The following is a 24,895-nucleotide window of genomic DNA, read 5'->3' as shown; positions in this document are numbered from 1 at the left end:
AAACCTTTGTAATTGTCTGTGGTTGGGCCTTAGAAATTATATATGGGTTTTTAACCAGGAGCCCAACTCTGTAGGGCATCTGTGGGCAAGGTCATGAGGACAAAGGGGCATCTGGAAGAACGGGCCTGGTCTGAATGTCCAGCTGAAATATTGTCAGGGGAAGAGCTGTCCCCTGTTTCCAAATTCATCACTGCATCCTGGCTCTCAAGGATATACCAAAACAGAACAATTTCTGTAGGTGAAATGAGCGTCTTTAGCTGATGCCAGTAGTAAGGCATGTGGAAGCCAAGACAAAATATGGACAACAATCTGATCTAGGCTCACCTGGGTATTAATCTCAAGTTAAATAAAACACGAAGGGCACCTGGGTGGCTCCGTGGATTGTGCATCCAACTTAAGCTCAGGTTGTGTTGCAGTTCATGAGTTCAAGCCCCGCATTGGGCTTACTGCCTTCAGTGTGGAGCTGGTTTCAGATCCTCTGTCCTCCTCTCTCCACCCTTCCCCAACTTGCATTCTTTCTCTCTCAAAAATAAATAAACATTAAAAAGAAAAAAGAATCTTGGCATGAGTCAGTACTTGGTTCTGTACTGACTGCTTTCTATGGTTTGGTGTCCATCTGTCATCTTGGCATTTTCCTTCACCACCCAGTGTTCCTTCATTGCTCTCTTATAATGGGATCTCTTGTGCCATATCCTATGTATTCTTCTTTCTTGGTTTATTTTTTCACTCTGGTACATCTTCTAGTGACTAGATGGGAGGTAAGGTTTTGCATATTTGAAAATGTATCTATTTTGTCCTTACATTTGATTGATAGTTTTAGCCAGTATTGAACTCCAGATTGGAAATCATTTTCCTTCAGAATTTTGAAGGCATCACACTATTGTTGTCTTGGTTCACATGGTGCTGTTCAAGTGTAAGTTATTCAGATTCCTAAATTTTTGTATGTGACCTTTTCTCCCCTGTCTTTCCTTCTGAATGATTGTGGCATTTTTTCTTTGTCACCGTGGTTCTCAGATTTCATAATCTGTCTTGCTGTAGATCTGTTCCCCTTTATTATCTTGTACGTGTGATGGGTTGTTTCAGTGTTGCAGTTTGTGCCCTTGATTTCAGGGAAATTTTCTTGGATTATTTCTTCACTTACATCATTCCTTCTGTTTTCTCTTTCAAAACTTCTGTTATTTGAGTATTGCATTTCCTGATCTTCTAATTTTCATATATTTTCCTATTTTTAATATCATTGCTATTCTACATTCTAGAATACTTTGTCCACTTTATTTTTCCAACTCTTCTCACTTTTTCATTTCTGTTATCTTGTTTTTAATTTTCAAGAATTTTCATTTGTTCTGTGAATGTTCCTTTTTTAAAAAGTAGTATTTTATTTTTGTTTCATGGATTCAATATCTTTCTCTCAGTGGATACTAATGATTTTTTTCTTCCCTAAACAACTTTGGTATCTTCTAGTTTGCTTTTTTTTAATCTTTTGTCTTCACCTACCGTGTTAGAGGTTGTCTTTAGCTGTCTGGCTATCCTAGGCTGTCATGATTGAGATAGGAGGACACAAAAGCAGTATGGAAGCTCCATATCGTGGGTGGAACCTGTTAACATTGAGTTTTTATATAATTTGAATAAATGACGTGGGAAGAACTTAGAGTGACTGCCAGTTCTTTGGTTTGCCTTTAGATGTAAAAGAAAATATAATGTAACAAAGGTTTTTCAGGGTTGTGATAGGGAGGTAAAGTGTTTCATCAAGTTAATTGGAATGAAAGATTATAGGAGAATTTTTAAGAAGTGACTGGGTAGGGGGGAAAACACCGAAATGAGTTAGGAGACACTGTCTTCTGTGTGAGACAGAAGATACAATAAGATAATGCTTGCAGGGCACCTAGAAGAAAGTTTGCTTTCAGAAAATAGTTTTTAATTGAATGAAGTGAATAAATAAATTATTGGGGGAAGAAAAACTTAGCTCTTGATTGCTATTTGCAAAAGGCACAAAAATGATATATTCTTATCTAGCATATAAGCTTTATTAGCATTTTACCAATTTAGGAAGTATTTTTTCAGTGGATTCATTTGAAGCTTTTCCTCTTCAGATTCCCATCTTAAGATTATTTGCTTACTGAAGAAATACGTTTCTAGCACTTTCAGAGGTAACTCTGAGGAAACAGAGTAACAGGAAAGCCATGGGTCTTTCCTAGGGGTCAGACTTGGGTAGCAAACTTTGTTGGTTTGAAGTGTTATTTGCTGAGATAGTGACCTAAAAAGGGACAGGTTTTGGAGAAAAGATGCCAATATTTTCAACCAATAACTTTCATCAATTTATGTGTACTGAAGAGAAATACTTATCTTTTAAATATTCATATACAACTGTTAGACCAAATGACTAAAGATGTGCTAGCAGGCCAAGTTAATAGAACATTCCAAAAAATAAAAATAAAAAAGCAAAAAACAAACAAACAAAAAAAACCCCCTCCACAACAAGAACATGAAGCTGAAGAAATTCGAGCTGGTGCAATTCATAGCTTATTTAAGACATATTTTAGTCAAAAATCCAGCCTGCATAAACAATAATGCTTGATTTTTTAATGAAGCATGAACAACAGAAAAATGTCAAATAAAACAATGGAAGCAAAGCAAAATTGGCATAAAGAATAAGAAGCCCAACTTTGCCTTGAAACAGGTAGTGGTATATTGATCTATAATAAAGAATTGATATGAAAAGCTACTCTATTCTGCCACAGAACCTAAAAGGACATTGATTCACTTCATAGATAGCTTGGATTGGATCATGAGAAGAGACTAGAAAAACTGGTTATATTAACTGTGACTCTTCACTATCATTATGCAGGATAGAAAGGGGGGATGTTAAGCAAAATTAAAAGGAAGATTTGGATATAGACTAATCTTCCATGCTTTCAGGGCTTCTGGAATACCTTTAGAAATAAAGTAGTCAAAAATTCTTTCTGGTATCAAAGAAGCATGAACCTGTAGTGACCAAAGAAAATAATAGAGTAGAGCAGAAAATGAGATGATGAATGCATTATGCTCTGTGACTGGTTGGTTTCTCTTGTGGAAGAAAAGGCATTTTCTGATGACTAGCTATGTCTACAAAAGAATGGCCAGGATTTTCTGACAAGAGCTGAGAAGCAACGGAGGATAAAGTAGAAACAGAGAAAGGTAAATATTCAATAAGAGAAGGAAGAGATCAGAGACAGATTAGAGTGGCCACAGTGATACAGAGCAGCAGACATTAAATGTAGAGAAGTTCATTAAAAAAGGTCGTTAAAAAGTTCTCCTCAAAAAGCCACCCCAGTGTAAGAGAGGAAGGGAAAAGAGGCACAGGGAACCCGGAACCCTGCCTCCTGTGAGTTAAGACTCTAGGTGTGCCTGTGATGAAGGAGAATAGCTGTGGATTATGGGGAACAAGCCGGAGTATTGGGAGAGAACTGTTGTGAGAAGGGAAGTGAGAGAAATGAGCTCAGAGGGGCAGGCTTTCAGGAAGGCTCCAGGGTGGTGTCTGAAAGTAGCAACAGAGGAAGCTACTGGCCTCGCCCCCAGGCCTTGAGCCATTCAGGAGCATGGTGGTGTGGGGAGGGGAAACTTCTTCTCAGAGGAGGGTGAGGTTTCAAGACAGGAGAGGGAAGCATCTGGGTAGAGACTGAGGGTGCCGTGAAGGAAGTTGTTTACCGTGGAATGGAGGTTCTGAAGGGTGCAGTGAAAGGTCTGGATGGGGAGTCAAGTGGTGTGGTGGGTCACAGTAGAGGTTCCACTGAACACATGACACTGATGATGAGCAGGAGTCTGCATCTAGGCCAGTGACCAAGGACAGCAGTAGCATGAGGTGTGGGGTGTTTGAAAGTGCTCCCTTCCCTCCCCTGAAAGAAAAGAATGCCAGCCGCCTTTTAAGTGGATTGTCTTCATGTTTTTATTTACCCCTCAGATACCTTTTGACTCTGCCATAGACAATGCTGAGGCTGTGTGTTAGGCACTATGGCAGCCACCATGATGATTTGGGAAGTTCACAATCTAGTAGATAAAAGATTATGTTTTTGGCCCTGGCAGACAAAGAGTTAAATTAAAGGCATTAATTAGTTGCCTCTAATAGACTGGGAGGGCTAAGCTGAGACCTTTCCTAGCCTTCCCGATTATCATTCTTGTTCCTTACCTTTACTTTCTGTGGCTTTCCTTAATGCCCCAGAGGAGCCAAAGAATCCACGTGTAAGTTTAGGGGAAGGTGCTCAGTGGGCCTGCCAGGTGTTTCGTCATCTGGCCTGCCAGGTGTTTCTTCATCATAGGTGTCTAAGTCTTACGTCTCTAACTTGAGACTGAAATTCTCTTAATTCAGTTGTTTCTACATTATTCTCTCATTTTCTCTTTCTTAAGCATTTATACAAGAGTTACTTAACTTCAAGAGTTAGTTAATAACATTTTGAATTAACTGATTAGTTTTTCTTTTTCTCATTGAGTGTTGAACTTTGTATGTTTTACGATTTTTTCGTAAATGGAGGTACAAACATCAGTGATTAATGAAGCCCACAAAATATGATGATTGGTTTGAATTCATGTCACTTAAAGATGTGAGAAGAGAATTATAAGTTATTAAATGTCAGAACTGAAAAGTATTTTTAAGATCTTTCACATTCTTACCCCCTCATTTTACATCCAGTGAAATTGAGGCTGAAGAGGTGAATGAGTAAATATGGTAAATGTTTAGCAAACTTAGAATATTATAAAACTGACACAATAGGAGCTTCAGAATTTTCTGATAGTTGGTGGTAATATTGCAGAAGAAGCTTTTTTTTTTTTTAAACCACTAGGGAATGCTGAAATATCAACTGATCAACTATAATGAGGAAAAAAAAAAGTCAGTCTTAAGTTTTCTGATTATTATATCTTTTCTGTTTAGAAAAATAAAATGACCTATGTGGTCGTTTGTACGGATCATAGGGGAGGGAGTTAATGCTGGAGACACTATTTTAGATTTGTTGCAAGTCACATCATTTCAAAACGATTGTAACTCAGATATTCCTTGTAGGTAAGCAAATTTTGTTCTCCCTTCCAACTATACAGGACATGAAAGTGTAGGGGAAAATCTGCCCCCCTGGTTAGTTAAGCATAGCTGTTCGTGTTCATGGAAGAGGTTGGGCCATAACCTACTTTGTGGTAATTTGCTGAAAGGGGAGTTTTGTCACAACGCTTCTGCCTTTGGGAAAATGTCCAGTTCTGGAGCCCCACAGGTCGTATGGCAATTGAGTAAGTGTGGAAGACTTCTTGAGCAGACCTCATCATGAGTTTTGGTTGCGAGATAAAATCGGACTTGTGATCCTTCTATTCTTGTCCTCCACATCCCTGTCCTTGTCTTTACTCTGCCATTAAAAAAATTTAATTCATAAAATTTCAGTTTTGATTCTTTTTCTGTTCAGGGTATTTTTAAAAGGGAATTTTACATTAATTTCCCAAATTGGTGGTGTTGTTTTGAGTCTCTTTTGTGTTTTAGGTTGGTTTGGATTATAATCAGATAATGAGGTGTCTTTCTAGCCAGGTGCTCCAGGGACATAAAAAAATAATGCATATTCTCTGTATAGTTAAAGTACTATATATATTCATAAAATTGAGCTTATTGATTATCTCATTCAAATTGTTAGTATGTTTTCTTCAGCTTATGTGATCTACCAAAATCTGAAAGTGCTAAAATACTTTACTATGATCAGATTTTATTATATCCCTGTATTTCTAGAAGTTTTAACTCTAGTTATCTGACTGCCGTGCTGCTTGTCCATAAAAGTTTTATTTAAAGAAATAGAATTGAATAAATGGAGAGAGACATAATCTCCAGCTGAATGGGCAGACTTACATCACATAAATGGCAGTTCTTCCAACATTATCTCTAAATTTAATGACATTCTGATCAGAAACCCGACACTTTTTTGTGCATGGGAGGGGCATTGGTTAGAATTACCTTAAAAAATGTTAAAAAATAAGAGTACTTGAGGGTGGGGAACTTTCCTTATCATATGTTAAAATTACCATAATGTGGGGTGCCTGGATAGCTCATTTGGTTAAGTGTCGGATTCTTGGTTTCGGCTCAGGTCATGATCTCACGTTTCATGAGCTTGAGCCCCATATCGGGCTCTGAGCTGACAGTGCAGAGCCTGCTTGGGTTTCTCTCTCTCCCTTTCTCTCTTCCCCTCCCCTGCTCACTTTCTCTGTCTTTCTCGAAATCAATAAATAAACTTTAAAATAAAATTACCATAATGCTACAGGAATAAAAACAGTGTGATATAGAAAATACAGAATTAAGTCAATTGGCTGGAAGTAACAGATTCTAATACTGTAAGAAATTAAAGTAGATAAAGGCTGAATTTCATTACACTGGAAAAAGGAATGTTTATTTGATAAATGGTGTTAGCATAATTGGCTATCTGTGTCAAAAAGAACAAAATTAGGGCTTTACACTTACATTTCTGTGGATGAAAGATTTAAATGTAAATTACAATGATACTGGAAGATATTTTAGAACACTGTATCATTTTGAGGTAGGAAAGATCTTCACAGACAAGACAGGAAATGCAGAAGAAATAAAGGAAAATATTGACATTTAACTACATAAAATTAACTGCGTAAACTTTTATATTTCTTTCTGGCAGAATACACCATAAATTATTAAAAGACTTAGTCACACATATGACAGTCAAAAAATTGATACCCTTAATCTTTGAATAGGGAAACAGACAATCCAATAGAAAAACAGACAAGAATGTAAACAGGCAATTCACGGAAGAGAAATGCATATTGTCTCCAAAACCCATTAAAATGATGCTCTGTATAAGCAGGAAGGAAGTAAAAATAACAGTGAGAAAAAAGTTACCACCTATCCAATGGGGAAAATACAAAAGGGTCCGGGCACATCAGGTTCTGTGTTATGGAGAAGCAGACCCCTCACATGCTGTGGTGGGGTGTATGTGGACTGGTATGGCGTTTTCTGGAAAGTTCATTCTTTGACTGGGCAGTCTCACAGTAAGGTCTGTCCTATAGAAATGAAAGCACCAGTATATGCATGTACAAGGATATTTATTTTAATGTGTTTTTAATTAATTATTTTTTTTATTTTAGAAAGAGTGTGAGTGGGGGACAGGGTCAGATGAGGAGAGAGAGACAGAGAGACAGAGAGAGACAGAGACAGAGAGAGAATGAGAGAGAGAGAGAGAGAGAGAGAGAGAGAGAGAATCTAAGCAGGCTCTGTGCTGAGCATGGAGCTCGATCCCATGACCCTGGAATTATGACTTGAGCTGAAATCATGAGTCGGACGCTCAACCCACTCAGCCACCCAGGCATCTTTTTAACGTGTTTTTATTATAGTAAGAAATTTAAAAAATATTAGTATGTCCGATAATAGCGAAAAGACAGAACAAATTGTAATACATTTGTACTATGTAATATTTGACCTCCGTTAATAAGAACGTCTTGAGTTACATGTATTGATTAAGAATCATCTTCATAATAGATTGTTTGGCAAAGGAACATATTTCAGAGAGGTGTTAGTAGTATGATCAAATTAAAATATATATTTGTATGGGTATAGAAAAAGATTTGGGAGAATGGACACACACAGATGTTATTATTTATCTTAGGTGAATGGGATTTGGAGAAGGGTGGCAGGGAGGAGACCAATTTTTAAACTATGTAGATCTTTGCACTTTCTGCTCTGGTGGAATAAGTTCAAAATATTAACATTTATTTATTTAAACCCGTAACTCTAGCTTACATTTTCTAAAGTCTCATGACTTTCAATGAAATTTGGGGTTGGCCTGTTTGCTGGTCTTTTTAAGAAGACGTGCTGGGCCTCCAAGGGGAGAATGCTGGCTTTCGCTTCCTGGCCTGTACTACTTTCTGGCTCCTTTATTTGTCCCTCTTATTTCTGGTGATTCTTCACTTCAGCCATTTTCTGGCCAGTATGCTGTTTCTTTGCCCCTTTATAGGTCATTTGTGCTAGTCCAGGTTGATAGTTGGTGGAGAAAAATTACACAGTTCTTCCATTAGTGTCCTATAAATGTGTGGTGTTCAGTGTCCGATGATCCCTTAAGATGGCTTAGCAGTCCATCTGTTTCCCCTCATTAGCTCCATTCTTAAATGCATGTGGTATTTCAGACAAGCCTCTTTCTTCAAACTTTTAGCACTGCCACTTCTTCTCTAGAGCAGCAAGTGAGGGGCTCAAGACTCTGTAGGGAAAATGGCAACGCCAGAAACTACGTGCTGCTCTGAACACACAAACTTAACCTTCCTCTCGTACCAAGGCTGATTAGCCACCTATGCTGGGGAGGCCAGCCCTTCCTATCTCTTTCTGGGGGGATGTGGAGGGTGTGTGTGCTTGTTCCTTGGATTGTCTCTGCCATCTCGTGTATCTCCTCTGTTTCCTTATTCATTCATCTCCAAGAGTAAGTATCATGGCCTAGGATACCTGTGTCTGATTCTTCCTTACCTTCCTGACTTGTCTGTGTTATACATGTACTTGTTGGGTAGATAGAAAGAAGGAAGGCTATTTGGGCACAATAATGAGAAAACAACATGAGCTAAAGAGAGTAGAAGTCCTCAAGAGTAAAGATGAAAGAAAGGCAGCAAACCTAGAACAGCCTTTTTATCCCCTGTCCAGATGCTTCTGGCCAGAATGGGAGGAGAGTGGGGGGACGCGTATTACTCTTACCTAAGCAAATGAAGATTTAATTGTTTCAACTGCCAAACTATGGCATTATGATTTCTTAGCTAGAGTTAGAAGCCTGATGGCTGTATTTTGATTTTTGTATTCTTTTATAAATTTTTGAAAACAGATGAAAGGTAAAAACTTCATCTGTAAACTGATGTTTGCCAAGCATGTTCTATAGGAAAGCTTGGGATGGGGTTTGGGAAATAATGAATTAATCAAATCTTTAATGGGCTGGCATGCTTTCTGAATTTCCAAGAGTAGGAGACCATATGGTGTTTTCTACCTTAATGACCACTAAACCTTTTTCTGCACTTCTCTCCTCCTCTTTCCTTAATCTATTATCCTGTGTCTTCAGAAAAATAGTTTGAGAACTGCTGGAGGACACAAATAAATATATGGTATGAAAGAGTGGAAAAAAAAAAAAGAAAAGAAAAATATCAGCTTGTTTTATGCCCAGGAATGCGACTATTCACAACTTTTTATTCCCTGTCAGTTTGAGGTTTTTTTGGTACATTTGGAAGATGGAAAATGACTTTTTAAAAATGAAACTAATTTTGACTAATGTTACGGTAAAGGGAATAAACCATTTTGTAAATAAGCACAGTAGAGTGAGTTCTAGTGTGGCTAAAATTTGTGTAGTACTAGAAGTTTATCGTATTATATTATTTCATGGTTTCATTAGGGTTGACCTGAATTTCGGTTGAGTTATGTTTTCTTACCTTCTTTTCCAGCGGCAGCCGATTAGGAGGCCTGGTTACAGTGCTGTGCTTCTTTTTCAATCATGGAGAGGTACGTAGTCAACAAACATTTTCAGAATTTTTAGAAGATTGTACTTCCAGAAATACAAGTTTCTTCTTTAGGTAGTCAATCAAATATTTTTTAAAAAATTTAGGAGATTTTGCTGATGGAAATACAGGTTTCTTTTTAAAATTTAATTTCCTTAAATTTAGTCTATAGTAGCATTCTTTAAATGCTTAATCTTATTTTCATACAAATTTTACACTAGCATTTATTTTAAGTTAACTTTTTGTCAATATTATATCTTTTGTGCCATATATCTCTTAGTGATTTGAAGCAAGATGGGTCTGCATCAATTCTTTATATAATTTAAAAGTGCAGAAGTTCACGTGTAGTGATAATAGAAATAAGCCAGCCATGGATGTAGTTAACTTCCTTGTGTGGGGGTAACTTTTTTTTTTTTAAGTTTATTTATTTTGATAGAACGAGAAAGAGCCCAAGCAAGGGAGGGGCAGAGAGAGCGAGAGCGAGAGCGAGAGAGAGAGAGAGAGAGAGAGAGAGAGAGAAGCCCAGGCAGGCTCTGTGCTGTCAACGCAGAGCCTGACGCGGGGCTCCATCTCACGAACTGGGAGACCGTGGTCTGAGGTGAAATCAGGAGTCAGATGGGTCGGATGCTTAACCAGCTGAGCCACCCAGGTGCCCCAGGGGATAACTTAGTGTTGTTGGAGCTATATAGTATGTTTCTGTCTTAATGCATCTATGTTAAACTTGGATGCATTTTTAAGTCTCCTTTGCAGACTATTATTCCTGTAAATTTGCACATATCCAAGGGTTTTCTAAAGAGAACACTATTATAAAAAAGTATCGACTCTGTCTCCAGGCTACCTGTGTTCAAATCCTGGCTCTGATGTTTAGGGGCTTCGTGACCTGAGCAAGTCATATGTCTCACCTGCCTTAGTTTCCTCTTTGTAAATGGGTGTAATGATGTTACTCATCTCATGAGATTATTGGGGAGATTAAATGAATTCATGAGTGTAAAGCATCCAGAACAATGTTTGGCACATAGTAACTGTTATGTAACTATTACCTTGTATTATTATTAATAACTTAGTTTAGATTAAATTCTAATATAAATTCAGGATGCCAGTGAAATCCTTCCACTAAATCAATTGTAGTTGTAAATGAATTTCTATTAATAGATCTCTATCTGGTTTTCTTTCATGGTAAATTTTGTACAAGGGAAAGGAAAAAAAACTCAGCTTGTTTTGTGTGAAGTAACTTAATCCTTTTATGCATTTATAAACTCAGTGTCTACAGTATTTGAATATGCACACGTTAAAAACCCCTAATTATACTGAAACGTAACTGTAGAGTCAAGGTTGAACTTTTTTTTTTATTGTTATGTTAACTAACATAGGCTTAATATTTAGAATCACAGAAATTTAAAGCCAGAGCAGCCTTAGAGATTAGAGCATTTGAGATAAATCATTGCAGCATGGTTTGTCTGACTTTTGAGCAAGAAAAAAAAATTTGTTTTTATTTTTTTGCCTCTTTTTGACTGTGGATGCCACTCAGTGTAATAGTGCGGACCATGGGACATGTGGAAGCACAGATCCTGGGAGAACGACCTAAGAACTAGGAAGTAACTACTTAACAGTGGAGGAAAGGAGCGCTGAGTGTTTACTATGAGATGTTGGAGGAAAGAGATTATAGAAAAATTTGAAGCCAAGGTGCAGTTTTAAAGACGATGGTCTGTTAAGCAGAAAGGTCTATTGTGTTACCCTCAGTCTAAATTAGAGGTGGTCAATTCCCGATCTTATGTTTTTCTTACACGATTTTGATGCTCACATAGCATGAACATCATTCCTTACAAAGCTTTTCAGTTTATACCAATGAAATTTGGACTATTCTGTTCATTTTTCGGGTTGATAGACTTTCCCTTTGATACTTTTTGGCCATTTGGTGTGTTTAAACATGCTTAGACATCCCTTTCTACTTAGGAAAGGGTCGACTAAATGTGACAAGAATTAGAATTGCAGTTACACTGAAATAGTCAAGTAGATAATTGTACTTAATCAGTAACTTAGCTTTGGAGTAGAAACGTGACCATTCTGAGTAAAAACATTGAAATTTCGTAGAATAAACTGCAGTTTGGGGTAAAGTGAGGGTGAGAACTTAAGTAACTAAAACTGTTTATATTATAATTTAGTATTTATTTTGGTTTTCAGACTGTGATTGTCAGACCCTATTTTTTTCTGAATTTTAAAGATGTTGCTCAAAGTCTATAATTTTTATAGAAGGGAAGTATCTACTCTGGTCGTACCTATTCACATGTTTAGTGAACTGTTCTAGAGCTTCCTGGTGTTTTGCTCACCGGAATTGCTGGCGGTTACTAATCTGAACCCCTCTTTCTTAGGAGAGTTATCTTAATCATGCGAGTGAATGGTTTGTATGCCAAAAAATAGTTATGGATTGTTACTTGCTTTTAAATTCTATTTCCATTGTTTAGTTTGCTCTCTACTTGAGTCTAAGATAGTATATTTTGAAAACAGTCTTTCACTGAGATGATTTCATAAGGGAACATTTTGGCCTTAACAAAAGAACTACACAATGTATAGTATACAAGAGGTAATCAAATAATTTAAAACAGAAATTTAAAACCTCCAAATCTGAAACCTGTGAAAATGTAACAAAGGACTTATTGATTGTTCATAGTAATAATAATATTGAGCTTGCACATTTCATAATAAAAATTATGTAGATGTTTTCACTTGTCAAGCTTTTTTTTTTTTTTTTATTAAATGTTGATTCTGTCCCAATTGGGAATTATTGCTAAGATGAAAGCTAACAGTTTTGCTCTGCCTTTTAAATCCTTCCTAATTACAAGATCAGATGTATGCCACATGGGTTGATACTGTAGGATTTTTAGCATACTGATTGAAAAGCATTTAGAGGAGTGTATCAAAAAAAACCTAAATACAATATTTCTCTTTAATTTTAGACTGTTAAAAATTCATTATATGTGAAATAGGTTTGTTTAGCTTTTTCATGATGAGATTTTTTAGAAGTTATTACTAAGATGACTGATGGTGTTTTATGTGAAACATGTTCACAGATAAAATGATAGGCACATGTGAGGAGGAAAATTCTTTTTTTTTTTTTTTTTGAAACCAAAGTAATTCAAAGTAGTATATGAAAGGTTTGCTTTAGAGGCATATCTAATTAACCTTTCTTTATTACCCATAATATATTTCTGACCCATATTGGGTTCTTAAATATTTTTGAACTGAACTGAGATAATGTACATGTTCCTAATTAGTTATTGACACAGTTATGTTATTTAAGATTTGGAAAGCAGTTCTTAGAACACTTTGAAAACAGTCTCATTAATCCTTGGGATGTTCTTGTATGGTAGATAAATAGGAGATAATAATATTCCAGTTTGCATAATAATTGGAAGCGCTAAAAGGTTAAATGTTTGAGTCAAGGTTGCTAAGCAGGGACAGGATTCTAAGTTTTCTGATTAACCTGTAATCTCTCCAAACTTCTCTCAAGACAGATAACTCTCAGAAAAGGGAGTAGGATATCAAAGATAACACAACAGTTTATCTTTCAGGAGTAAAAGTACAGAGATCTTTCCTTGCTAATTTGCGGAACTTTTTCTCTTCCCTTTCTCTTCTCTCTTCCTTCCTTTTTTTTTTTTTTCTTCTTCTTCCCTCTCTCCCTTCTTCCCTTTTTTGTGATGGTAACATTTTGGCCAGGACATTTATTCTGGGTCTTCTGTTTATTCAACTCAATTAAAACAATGTATACAGAGGGCTCATTGTATGCCAGGTACTTGTAGATGCTGAGGATATGTCAATATGTCAGTAAAACAAGGACCCCTGTCCTTGTGGATAAGCGTCTGAAGGTCAGACCATCTTCTGTCTAAGGTGGGAGAATCCTGGCTTTTGGGGAAAGTAGCAAGGAGGCTATCGCAACAGGAGCGGCGAGTAGAAGGGATGAGGCCAGTTAATAATGGGGAGTAGGATGTGGAAGAAGCCAATTGTGTAGTCCTTGTTGGTCACTGTAAGGTTCATTTGGAGTAAGTGGGAAGGCCATTGAGGAATTACATGCAGAAGAATGATGCAGTTTAAATTACTTTTTACATTAATTTGGAAAATTGTGTGAGTATAAAGATGTGTTATTTATTCAGGCTATTGAGAGGTGTGTTTATCAATTTGTGAATTTACATTAAAATTGCATTAACTCCAAAGTCAAAAAAAAGTGTGCTGATCTTAGATGGGAATGTATCTATTGATTAGATTTGAAAACCGCCTATAATATAGTAGAAAACTAGCCTCTTGATGACCTGGGCCCTGCTGGGTTCTCAGCACTATCCAGGCTCTTCTCTTTGCTTAGGTCCCACTGCCCTTCCCCCTCTACTTCCCAAAAGGACCACTCCTTTTCCTTCCTCAGAGCCTTTGTATGCGCTGTGCCTTTGCCCTGCAAACATCCCTCCCTTTTTATCTCCTAGCCATCCTTCACATCTGGACATTTGTGTTTGGGTGTCAGTGATATTTTTCATTCTACAGATCTGGGTTTCCATCTGGTAGAATTTCTCTTTGGTCTTAAGAACTTTATTTAGCGTTGCGGTGAAGATCTGTTGCCAACAGGGTCTCTTAGCTTCTGCCTGTCTAAAAATGTCCTTATTTTGCCTTCTTTTTTTTAAGCGTGTTTTTGCTGGATAAGAATTCTAGGTTGATAGCTTTACCTTTTGGCACTTTAAGTGTTATTCTATTGTTGTCTGCTTTCCGTTGTTTAATGAGAAGTCAGTTATCATTCTTCTTATTACTCTGAATGTAGTACATCTCTTCTGTGGTGGTTTGAAGACTTTCTTTTTATATTTGGTTTTCACTGGTTTGATGGTAATAAATTTAGATGTGGTCTTCTTTGTATGTGCCCTGCTTACGGCTCACTGAACATCTTTGTTCCCTGGGTTGATTCTTCTAAATTGGTTTTGGAAAATTTTTAGCCAGTATCTTCGAATATTTTGTCTTTTCACGTCTTTGAGGATTCTGATTCCATGTATTTTTGATGGGTTTTTGATACTCTCTTCCTCTTGTTTTTATTCATGTTTTGTTTTTTTTTTTTCTATCTTTGTCTCTATTTAGATATTTTCTCTTGCCATGTCCTTGAGTTCACTGGTACTTTATTCTGATACATTCAATCTGCTACTCAGTCCGGTGAATTTTTCATTTAAGATATTATGAATTTCAGTGTTAGAATTTCGGGGTTTTTTTCGAGCTTCCATTTCTCTATTGAAAATTCACATCTGTTCACCCAGTCTATCTTATTCTATAAATTTTAAAATCTAATTATAGTTATTTTAAAGTCCTTGTCTGTTAATTCCAACATATATGTTGTTTATGGCTTTAATTCTGTTGACTAGAGTTTATCTCTTGATTGTGGGTTCTGTTTCTTTGCTATTTTGCATGTGTCATAGCTTTCTATCTTATGTAAGACATTTTGTATGAAAAAATGAGAAAGCCTGAACTAGATAATTGCTTTCATTTGTTTTTTTCTTTTTCCCAGAGAAGGACCATCTTTTCTCGGGTCAGGCATGTAAGGTGAGGCCCTGAGCATCTGGATCTCACTATGAGTCCTGCTTTAGTTGGGCAGGGCTATACTTTTCATTGTTTTAGTTTGCCTCTGGTTTGAATTAAGGAGATCTTTGCTCTTAGGCTCAATATCCAACTTCCCAGCTGCTCAGCCCAGGGCATTAGCTCTTTGATCTTACCAGCCTTTGAATTGAGAGGAGGTTCGTTTTCAGCCTTTTAGTTACTTTCAGTCCATCTCTGAATTCAACTTCCCGCAAGTTCCTGGAAGCTAAGCATTATATGAGATTGTGAGATCTCTGTCTGCTTTTTTACGCCTCCCCACTGCTGCCTACTCTGCCAAATTTGTGTGGTGTGTGTGTGTGTGTGTGTGTGTGTGTGTGTGTGTGTGTGTCTGTCTGTCTTCAGGGTTGGTGTGAGGGGGGAAAGTTGTCAAAAAGATTTATTTTTGTGTCGTGGCTTTTCCAGATTCCAGTTTTTGTTGTTAGAAGTCTATCTGTTTTATATCTGGCACCAGCAAAAACTGTGGAAGGTCCATACCTAAATTATGCAGTTGTTCCCAGGTGTAAAAGTAGAAGCCAACAGATGTTCTGTCTCTTCTTTTGGGCTCTATCTAATTCCATTGTACATTTTGTCCTAAAAAGGCAGTACCAAAAAACTACATGTTTCTTTACTTTTTCTCTCTAGCTTTTTATTTGGAAAAATTAATGTACACATTGTTCTAGATTCACTTCATTTGCCAATTGTAATATTTTCCCACATTTGCTTTCTCTGTCTTATACATGCTCCTACACATCACAGACGTTTTTCTAATCCATTTAAACTAAGTGCAGACATGATGACATATATTTATGTTAAATTAATTCCTAAAGATTTTGTGGGGGTTTTGGGTACTATTCTCTGCCTTTGATATGTCCCCATTTGTCTTTGAACATATCCTTTCTGGGAAAAAAAAAAAAAAAAGGTGTTACAGGATCACCTTGTACTTTTCTTATCTCCAGATGTGGAATCCACTGTTTTCTTTAATTTTTTTTTTATTTAAAACAAATTTTTTTTTAATGTTTATTTATTTTTGAGAGAGAGGGAGAGTGTGAGTGGGAGAGGGGCAGAGAGAGAGAAGGAGACACAGAGTCCGAAGCAGACTCCAGGCTCTGAGATGTCAGCACAGAGCCTGATGCGGGGCTCCAACACACGAATGGTGAGATCATGACCTGAGCTGAAGTCAGACACTTAACTGACTGAGCCATCCAGGTGCCCCCTTTTAAAATTTTTGTAATGTTTATTTGTGTGTGTGTGAGAGAGAGAGAGAGTGAGCCTGAGCACCGGAGGGGCAAAGAGAAAGAAAAATTCCCAACCAGGCTCCACACTGCCAGCACAGAGCCCAATGTGGGGCTCAAACTCATGAACTATGAGATCATGGCCTGAGCTGAAATCAAACTCCAGACATTTAACTGACTGAGCCACCCAGCTGCCCCAAATCCACTGTTTTCTAAGGAACCTTGGACGCTTTTAGTGGAAAATGATATTTATTTATTTATTTTTAAATGTTTATTTATTTTGAGAGAGAGAGAACAGGGAAGGTGCAGATAGAGGGAGAGAGAGAGCATCCCAAGCAGGCTGTGCACCATCAACACAGAGCCCGATGCAGGGCTCGAACCCACAAACTGTGAGATCATGACCTGAACTGAAACCAAGAGTCAGTCACTTACACGACTGAGCCACCCAGGCACCCCAAATGGTATTTAGAGACCACAAGCAGGGTCCTTGCTGCACTCACTGGTACTAGGGTGTAATTACTTTTAGCTCTTTTCAGCAGAAGGCTAGTAAATATGCTTTTAAAAAAATCATTAATTCCTACTGATTCCTCCAATAATTATTTTAGGGTTCTTCTTTACTTTCCCCCACTCCATATTTGTATCTTCCTCTTTCCCCCAATTTAAATAAATTTATTTATTTGCTTTATTCTATAATATACAAGAAGTAGTTTCAGAATTAGTACACTAATCCTGTTACCAATAATGAATTTGCTAGTAAGACTCAAGATTTTTTTGCAGTTCTTTTTCTTGCAAGAGTATATTCTACTAACGTTATACAGTCAGTTCAAAAATTAAACATTCAGAAGTGACTTGAATTATTTTTCTCTATGTTATTATTTTGATAATACAATTAAAATCACTTATAGTTTATACTGCCTTTATATCTTGACTAATACTTTCATACTATAGACAGAATTCTGATTCTTGATCACTTTGAGAGGTATAGTTTACAACCACATGGTAAAGGAGATATATTGTTAGAATATTGTCAGACAATATTTTCTATTTTAAATGAGTAAGAAATGGTCAAGTTTGGGTCATTGCAGCAATAGATGGAGGCATGAAGATGTGATTCAATGCTTTTCCAACAAAGTTTACAGATTTCACAGATGTATACTGATATCCTGAAAGTTCAGAGACAAAAAAGATAATTTTCTTTTCATAGAATCAGCAGAAATTCTTTGTTAAGGTAGTAAAACTTAATACTAGCAATTATATATTACTGCCACATTAATTCTTGTGTGAGCCAAAATTGTGTTACAAATTCAAATTGATTTATATGACTGGTTAATTGGGCAGCATATCATTACGTGGTACAGAAAGAGACAAAAATTCCAAGAAAGGTACTTGGCTTATTATCAAGGTGCAACACCATCAGCCAGCCACACAAAGCCCACTCCGAGCTAAAGGTCTTCCTAAATAGTGGTACTGCCCTAAGTAACATCAAAGAGATGTTCAAATTGTGGCTGTTACTCCTAGCATTTTTTATGGTTAGCATCTGAGGAATAGAATTTTTTTTAAGTTTATTTTTTTGAGAGAGAGAGTGAGAGCATGTGAGTGAGGGAGAGGCAGAGAGAGAGAGGGGGAGAGAGAGAATCTCAAGCGGGTTCTGTGTTGTCAGCGCAGAGCCCAGACCCAAGCTGAAATCAAGAGTTGGATGCTTAAGTAACTGAGCCACCCAGGTGCCCCAGGAATAGTATTTTTAACCTGTACCGTTCTCTGCAGGAAAGTAGCCAAACCCATGGGGGCCAGAAATCTTTTTTTGGAAGCAGTTTAAGTGCAGGGTTTAACACAATATTATAATGAACAGTAAGCAATATAAAGCAATGTTATAGCTAATATTGTGTGCAGCATTCAGAAGGGGGATAATTTATTGTAAACCTAGACATTATACCAACAACAATTTATGACTAACCCTACAAATATCAATCAGCTCTGGCCAAAACTCTTAGAACAAGCCTTAAACACGATCTTTCTGATATTAACTAATTTATAATTCACGAGTTAGTTGTTCTCCTATTTAGTTTTACATTATGAAGAGAAGTAGATTAGATTATGCTAGATCTCTAATAGTATAAATAAGCCATTTGAAAATAGAGCTTGACAAATGAAGCTGCCTACTGCTGAAATTCCTGGGTTTTTGATTCTTGAGTAGATGATTTGAAATTCAGGCTTTCCTAAGCAGAAAATTGGAGCTGTTGTTGTCAATACCTGGGCCATATCATGCTGCAGCATTATTTAGTGCTTCGAAATGTGTGCCAGAAATTATATACTATGAGAGGACAGTTTAAAGAAACAGATTTTCTTTGAGTTCATTTTCATAATTCAGGAGTTTCTTGTATTTTGTCTGAGTGTGCGTAACACAGTGTGTAACCCCATGTGAAGGAGCTCACACGTTTATTCCCTTCTATAATTCCTAAATTTCACAGTGATGCCTTTAGAAGGCATTTTGAACTATCATCCTATGTAGAGAACTGTATTATAATTAGAGGAAAATACTTACTTGTTAAGATTTAAGGTCTGATTAAAGCAAATCTGTTTACTATTTTCAAATTACTTGGGGTCATCTGGACCAGCAGTTATGTTTGTACCAGATCTAGGAAAGCACATGGTATCATTGGAGAAGCAATAAGCACTTTCCCATACGTTTGCATTCATTCACTCTTAACTTTGTAGAGGCAGATGACCTTGCTCTTTGTTTCAGTTCTGTAATTTGGCCTTCTCATCCTACGTTTTACAAGGGATGTAACTGAGTTTTAGAGAATTGAGTGACTTCAGCTAGTAAAAGAAATGAATTTCTAAGAGATGGCACCATAGTTGAATTTGGGTAATAAAATAAACGTAGGTAAACAGTCTGAATGGAGAAAATTCTCAAATTGTGAATTACATAGTTTAAATATTTTCTTCTTGGTTTTTGCACAGAGATTGATAGCTTTATAAAGTATGGTTATATATCTCTACTATCAATCATACTGAAATTTCTAATTAATTTGGTAAACTAACAGATTTTTTAAATTGCCTTCCAGTAACAATAAATATGCATTTTAAAAAGACTTTTTCAATCTTTTCAGAATTCTCTTGTGTGTATAGTTCATTTATAAATAGGTATCTATGTTCAGTTTCATAGAGGATGGTGAATTTTGCTTAAAAAGAGAAGTGAATTGGCTCAAATTTTCTATAGCAGTAGTGGAAATATCTAATAGTCTGAGGCAGAGCTAAAATAAAGGAAAGGTTTATTTCCTTTATTCACTGTGATCTTTGTAATTGCATGTAGTCTTTAAAGTAACTCTGCTTGGAGCACCTGGCTGACTCCTTTGGTAGAGCATGTGACTCTTACTCTCAGGGTTGTGAGTTCAAGCCCCACTCTGAGTGTAGAGAGTACTTACAAAATAAAAAAAATAAAAAATCTTAAAAAAATAAAATTAAGTAAATCTGCTTGACTTGAAAGATGTAATGATTTCATCTAGTGTGAGTAGCTTAATAGTAGTAAAATCAGATTGTTTATATGTCATTCAGTATAGTTTTCCTTTAATTGAAAGATAGACTTATTAATACATTTCGTATAGATGCAGAAAAATGATAAGAGTACTAAAACTGGGATGGAACGTTATTTATTTATGTCCAAAGTGAGTTCTTTAGTAGAGTTGGTACATTACATTTTAGGATTTGTTATTTTTTATTTGATCCCCTCTGCCACTTTTAAATATTTTGCAACCAAGGGTAGCTTGGGCAAAAAAAAAGTAAAAACAGAAATGGAATGCTGCCCACCCCCCACCCCCACTTTTTTGTAAAGCAGCATTGTGCATAAAAATACTGACATTGATAACTACAAAGAGTTTTGAAGTATTGGTTATGGATAGTTTTGCTGAAATTCAAGTGGAAGAAGACAAACTAAACAGGTTTCCACCACCAATTCAAAATGAAACGTTTTTCATTTTGGCGGAACATTTTCTTGCTCGTGCTTTCCCCACTTTCCTTTTAGGCTGTAGTTGAAGTCTGTTGGTATTTGTTGTTGACAATTCATGTTACTATTTCACAAGATCTTACGCCATGTGTGTCCCCCTCTCAATAATGTTTCGCTTCTCACTTTTCAGTTTTGCTGTTGGTGGAAAACCTAGCAGCTTGTTTTCCAACATACCATTTAAATTATGTGTGAAAAAGACTTTTTTTGTGTTCGTAAATAGCTGCTTTCGATTAGTATGTCTTACTTAACACATTCAACAGACAGACCATACACTATGAATTTTGTTTTTAGTGCACACGTGTGATGTGGACACCACCTCTCCGCGAAAGCTTCTCCTATCCGTTCCTTGTACTTCAGATGTTGCTTGTGACTCACATTCTCAGGTAACTTTGACTTCTCCTTAGGTCTAATTTGTTTGTTTTGCATTGAATAACTTAAGCTAGAATTTTTTAAGCTTCCATAATAAAAACAGTCAATGGAATGAAATAATTAAGACGATGCCGTTGCTAGGTTGAATCCATGGTTATTTTAAGTGTATACCTTCAAAATATTCAGCACCAAAAACATTTTCTTCAGCTGCCTTCCAGTCTTCTCCCTTTTTCCTTAGTTGCTCGAGGAGCAGCAAATCTGCTTTCACTCTTGCCATCTCCTCTTTCCCAAGTCACTTTCTGCTGCCACCACGGCTTCCCAAAAGTAGGCAGAGAGAAGGGGGAAGACTGATGGCAGTAGAGTGTAACCTGTAAGATACAGTCCTTCAGAGGAAAGAACAGTTCGTAGAATAATTGTGGCCAGGTACGTTCACGCGTGTAATTCTTCCTGTATGTGTTTAGCATCCCCTAGAATCAGACAGTAAGCATAAAAAGAAACCACTCAGTAGACCGGAGATACACTTACTAGGAGAATTCCTGCTGGAAGTTCAGGATTGGATTGGGCTTTCTCATGTTCATCTGGCCTTCAGCTAGAGACCTCACAGAGATTCACGCACCGTATGAATGGAAGAGAGTAGGACCAAGAACACTTCTCTCTCCTTTGTGTCGATGAATATTGAGTTTGGATGGATGTTGCCTTGATTCAGAGGGTAAAAATTAAACAAAATGGGGACTGCGAAAAAAATAGAACAAAGCCTGACGAAACTCTGAAGATGACTCAGACTAAGAACTCCCTTCGACGATCGGCAGAATGTAGGAGAAGCTGGTTGAAATCTGTTACACCAAAACCGTTTGGACGATCCATTTCCACCTGTGACAACCTCAGCAGGACTAGAGCCATTATGTGGCCTTGTCCCTTAGGTAGACAGGCCCCTCTCCGAATGTGGGATGTATTCACTCCATTAAAAATTACAGGTTTGTAGCTAATAAATTGATTTCATAGCTCACAAAAAGGTTACCTGGATTTTAAAAGTACTTGATATAGGGACATGATATAAAGAGTTGGATTAGAAGAGCAGAGAGAGATGTCCTCAGAAACGGGATGCTTAAGGAAGTAAAGAAAGGCATTTTGTGGTGGCGCTCAGTGCCCCAGGTAGGTTTATCCTGAGGAGGATCTCTTTAAGGTGTATACTGCATTGTGTTAGCATATACACTTCACTTTGCGCAGATGTTAGACATCTTGGGGGCTTCTCGTTGGCTCACTGATTTAGGAGAAAAGTACTTCTCAAAACTAGCACGAAAGATAAAATTGCCTCACCTTCCTGAAGGTCCCCTAAATTACAAGTCAGGAAAGTGAAGCCTCTAAGGGTGCTCCACAGTGGCCCCTTGCCTTTGCTGCCTCTTCTCTTCTCTTCTCTTCTCTCCTCTGGGTCCTCCCTGGGCAGGACCCAACATTTATCCCACACCCTCCACAGATTTTCCCTCTACTCAGCCCGTATTCGGAATTCAATTTATCTGCAGAATACTTAGCACTTAGAATATGCTACTTTTTTATACACATCTTCTGACTCTCCAAATGAAGCTATTGGGATGGAGCATTAAATATGTTTGGTTATAAATTTGCCGAAATACAGTTTGAAAAAATTCAACGGATATACTGACCCAACTGCCCTTTCTCTCTGGCAAGCTTTGTTTTGTTCATGGAAAGGTGTTGGAATTGAGTGTCAGGGAGTATAATTTCTAACCCATATGTTCATTTCATGTCTGGTTTATGTTATAACCAGATTATGTTTAAGGATACTAATTGGCAGCATTTCGGGGCCGTGCTAGAATATCTCGTGGTTAAACTTACTCATATTTATTTTATCTTCCCAAGGGCTACAAAACTTTATAGAGGAAGCCTGATTGCACTCTGCATTTCCAATGTATTTTTCATGCTTCCATGGCAGTTTGCTCAGTTTGTGCTTCTTACTCAGGTACGGTGCTTACAGTTTTAAATGGAATTAAGCTCAGTGTTTGATTATGTGTACTCACTTGTGTAAAATTATAGAACTGAGATATTACATGATTCTAAGTCCTAAAATGTTTTTTAGTTAATACTTTTAAAGAAAGTTCAAGATAGGGAAATATGTAACATTTATGTATTAGTGAGTGCTCCTTATTGGCTTACTAGTGGAGTGCCTTTATTGAACTCAAACTGATGAGCCTACTCATATTTGTTATTCGGTGTTGCTAGTGTGCTTAAAAGAGGACCAGCGCTGAAACTTTAAGTATTTCTCTTAAATAAATGTACTTCTTTTATGAATAACGCTGTACATTCTTTACCCAGGGCATAAATGCACGCAGGATAACATAGGACAGGGAGCTAAACAGTTCTTATTTATAGAGCTCCCCCACCAATCTATAATTTATCATTTTTCTGTGCATTCTTGCCCCCTTCTCCCTTCAAATAGAAGTATATGAAGCAAGGTGAAGGTGCTTGCTGAGAGAGGGAGTGAATTGTGGGTGGTCTCTCCCTATGCTGCTCCCCGCCCCCAGCTACTTCTGCTCCCTCATTGTGCTTGCCATCTTCCTATTCATATAAAGCAGATTAAGAGTTGCTTTGTAATCTTGGAAATGTCTTGCTTGAGATATGAAGTAAGACCTGGGTTTGATTCCTAACTCTGTCCACTAGCCGCTTGACTTAGACAAACTGCTTAACTTTGCTTAGTTTCAGTTTTCTCCGTTGTGAGATAGAGAAAATGAAAGAACCTACTTTATTGGGTTAGGATCAGATGAGGGAATGCATATTAGACTTAACACATTGCTGGTACTTAGCAAGATGCCAGTAAGGTCAGGTGCTTTTATCATTATTTTTTAAAAAGAGGCTCTATTTGTATTTTATTCTTTCTTTGATCTTACCTTTTAGGCTCCCTTGTTTCCTTTAGCTTGGTGACATTTTAAATGTGTCTGCTTAAATATGGCCCTGAGAGACACTCCTTAAGAGTCTACCCTTGTAGGCCTGCTGTGTATTGCTTGGCTCTGGGGTGGAAAGGGAGAGTTGCCGTTGCTTCCAGCTAGGGGTGCTAACCTGCGTTGTTGTTTTTTTTTAGGGGGGTGGTGAGTGGGGGAAGGCGTTGCACGGAGTGAGGGGCTTATGTTGAATAACGAGGCACACTTCCTCCGAGTTACCATGTCTTATTAGTCTCATCCTTAGGCAATGCAGTGTTCCCCTTGGGTAAATTCCTGGTAAAGGGAAATCTTGTTTTTCTTGCTAATGAGAAAATTTGTTGTAGATCATTTTGGAGATAAATAATTTGATGAATGAAATTTTAAGTTCTGTGTTTAAGCATTCAGCCACTTTACAGCTCATTTGTACCATGTTTGTGTGGTAGGGGAAGCATGGAATTTAATCTGAGTTGCTTTCTCCATGAAGAAGGGTGGAGAGTCATTGTTTGACCGAGTAACTGTATTTTATGAAGAGGTACATTGTTATCATTTAATCAATTAATTCATCTAAATAACTCCAGTACTCCTTGAATTCTTGGTAAATATATATGCAGGTTTCTTCAAAACTGTGAAGAAAGTTAAAAGTAGTGAAAATTATCCTTCTAATTTGAAATTTGATAAATTTGATTATAACAAGTACTTGAATATTTATATGACAGAGAACACTAATGGAGATTCTTGTAAAGAGTGACTAATAAGCAGAACTTAATGCATTTTTACACACACACTCATTACATGATTACTTTTGAGTTCAATGTACCTTTCCCAATTATGTATTAATTATCATACATTATAATTAAATTTTTATATTTTTTGATTGGGCAAGGCACTTTGTAATTGTACATGTTGACAGTAGAGTCACCCTGACATTATAATGAGTATTGTGTTGAATAATCCACAAAGTAGAAAATTTACATGGTTATGTAAGACAGCTGTGTATGGAAGGAAAAACATCAATATTTGCTATATTTATATATTGACCATATTCAATAGTAAATTGGCAGGTAAGAGAGAAACTAAAGAATTTCCTTTTAATATAAATACAAATCAAAGTGAGAAAAAACAAAAAATAATCTTTTTTCATTCTTATAGGTATTCATTATGTATGTAATTTTTATTTATAATTTAACTTCTTCTTAAATTTCAGATTGCATCATTATTTGCAGTATATGTTGTGGGATACATTGATGTATGCAAATTACGGAAGATCATTTATATACACATGG

The 24,895-nt window shown here is 36.9% G+C and overlaps 1 protein-coding gene across 6 annotated transcripts in view; it reads left to right on the top strand.

Annotated features, from left to right (window-relative positions):
• Positions 1-24,895, top strand: part of DPY19L1 (dpy-19 like C-mannosyltransferase 1) — a 105,029-nt gene that overhangs the window by 39,316 nt on the left and 40,818 nt on the right. For all 6 annotated transcript variants that reach the window (XM_078440645.2, XM_078440642.2, XM_078440640.2 and 3 more), the window contains exons 7-10: positions 9,430-9,487; positions 20,605-20,696; positions 22,558-22,657; positions 24,817-24,894. In XM_078440645.2, coding sequence (XP_078296771.2) covers positions 9,430-9,487; positions 20,605-20,696; positions 22,558-22,657; positions 24,817-24,894 — 328 coding nt within the window. The remainder of the gene's footprint in view (positions 1-9,429; positions 9,488-20,604; positions 20,697-22,557; positions 22,658-24,816; position 24,895) is intronic.

Source organism: Panthera onca, chromosome A2, assembly GCF_046562875.1.
Source record: "Panthera onca isolate mPanOnc1 chromosome A2, mPanOnc1 haplotype 2, whole genome shotgun sequence".
Taxonomy (NCBI): domain Eukaryota; kingdom Metazoa; phylum Chordata; class Mammalia; order Carnivora; family Felidae; genus Panthera; species Panthera onca.
Note: the sequence above shows the minus strand (reverse complement) of the source record. Positions and strands in the feature narration are given on the sequence as shown.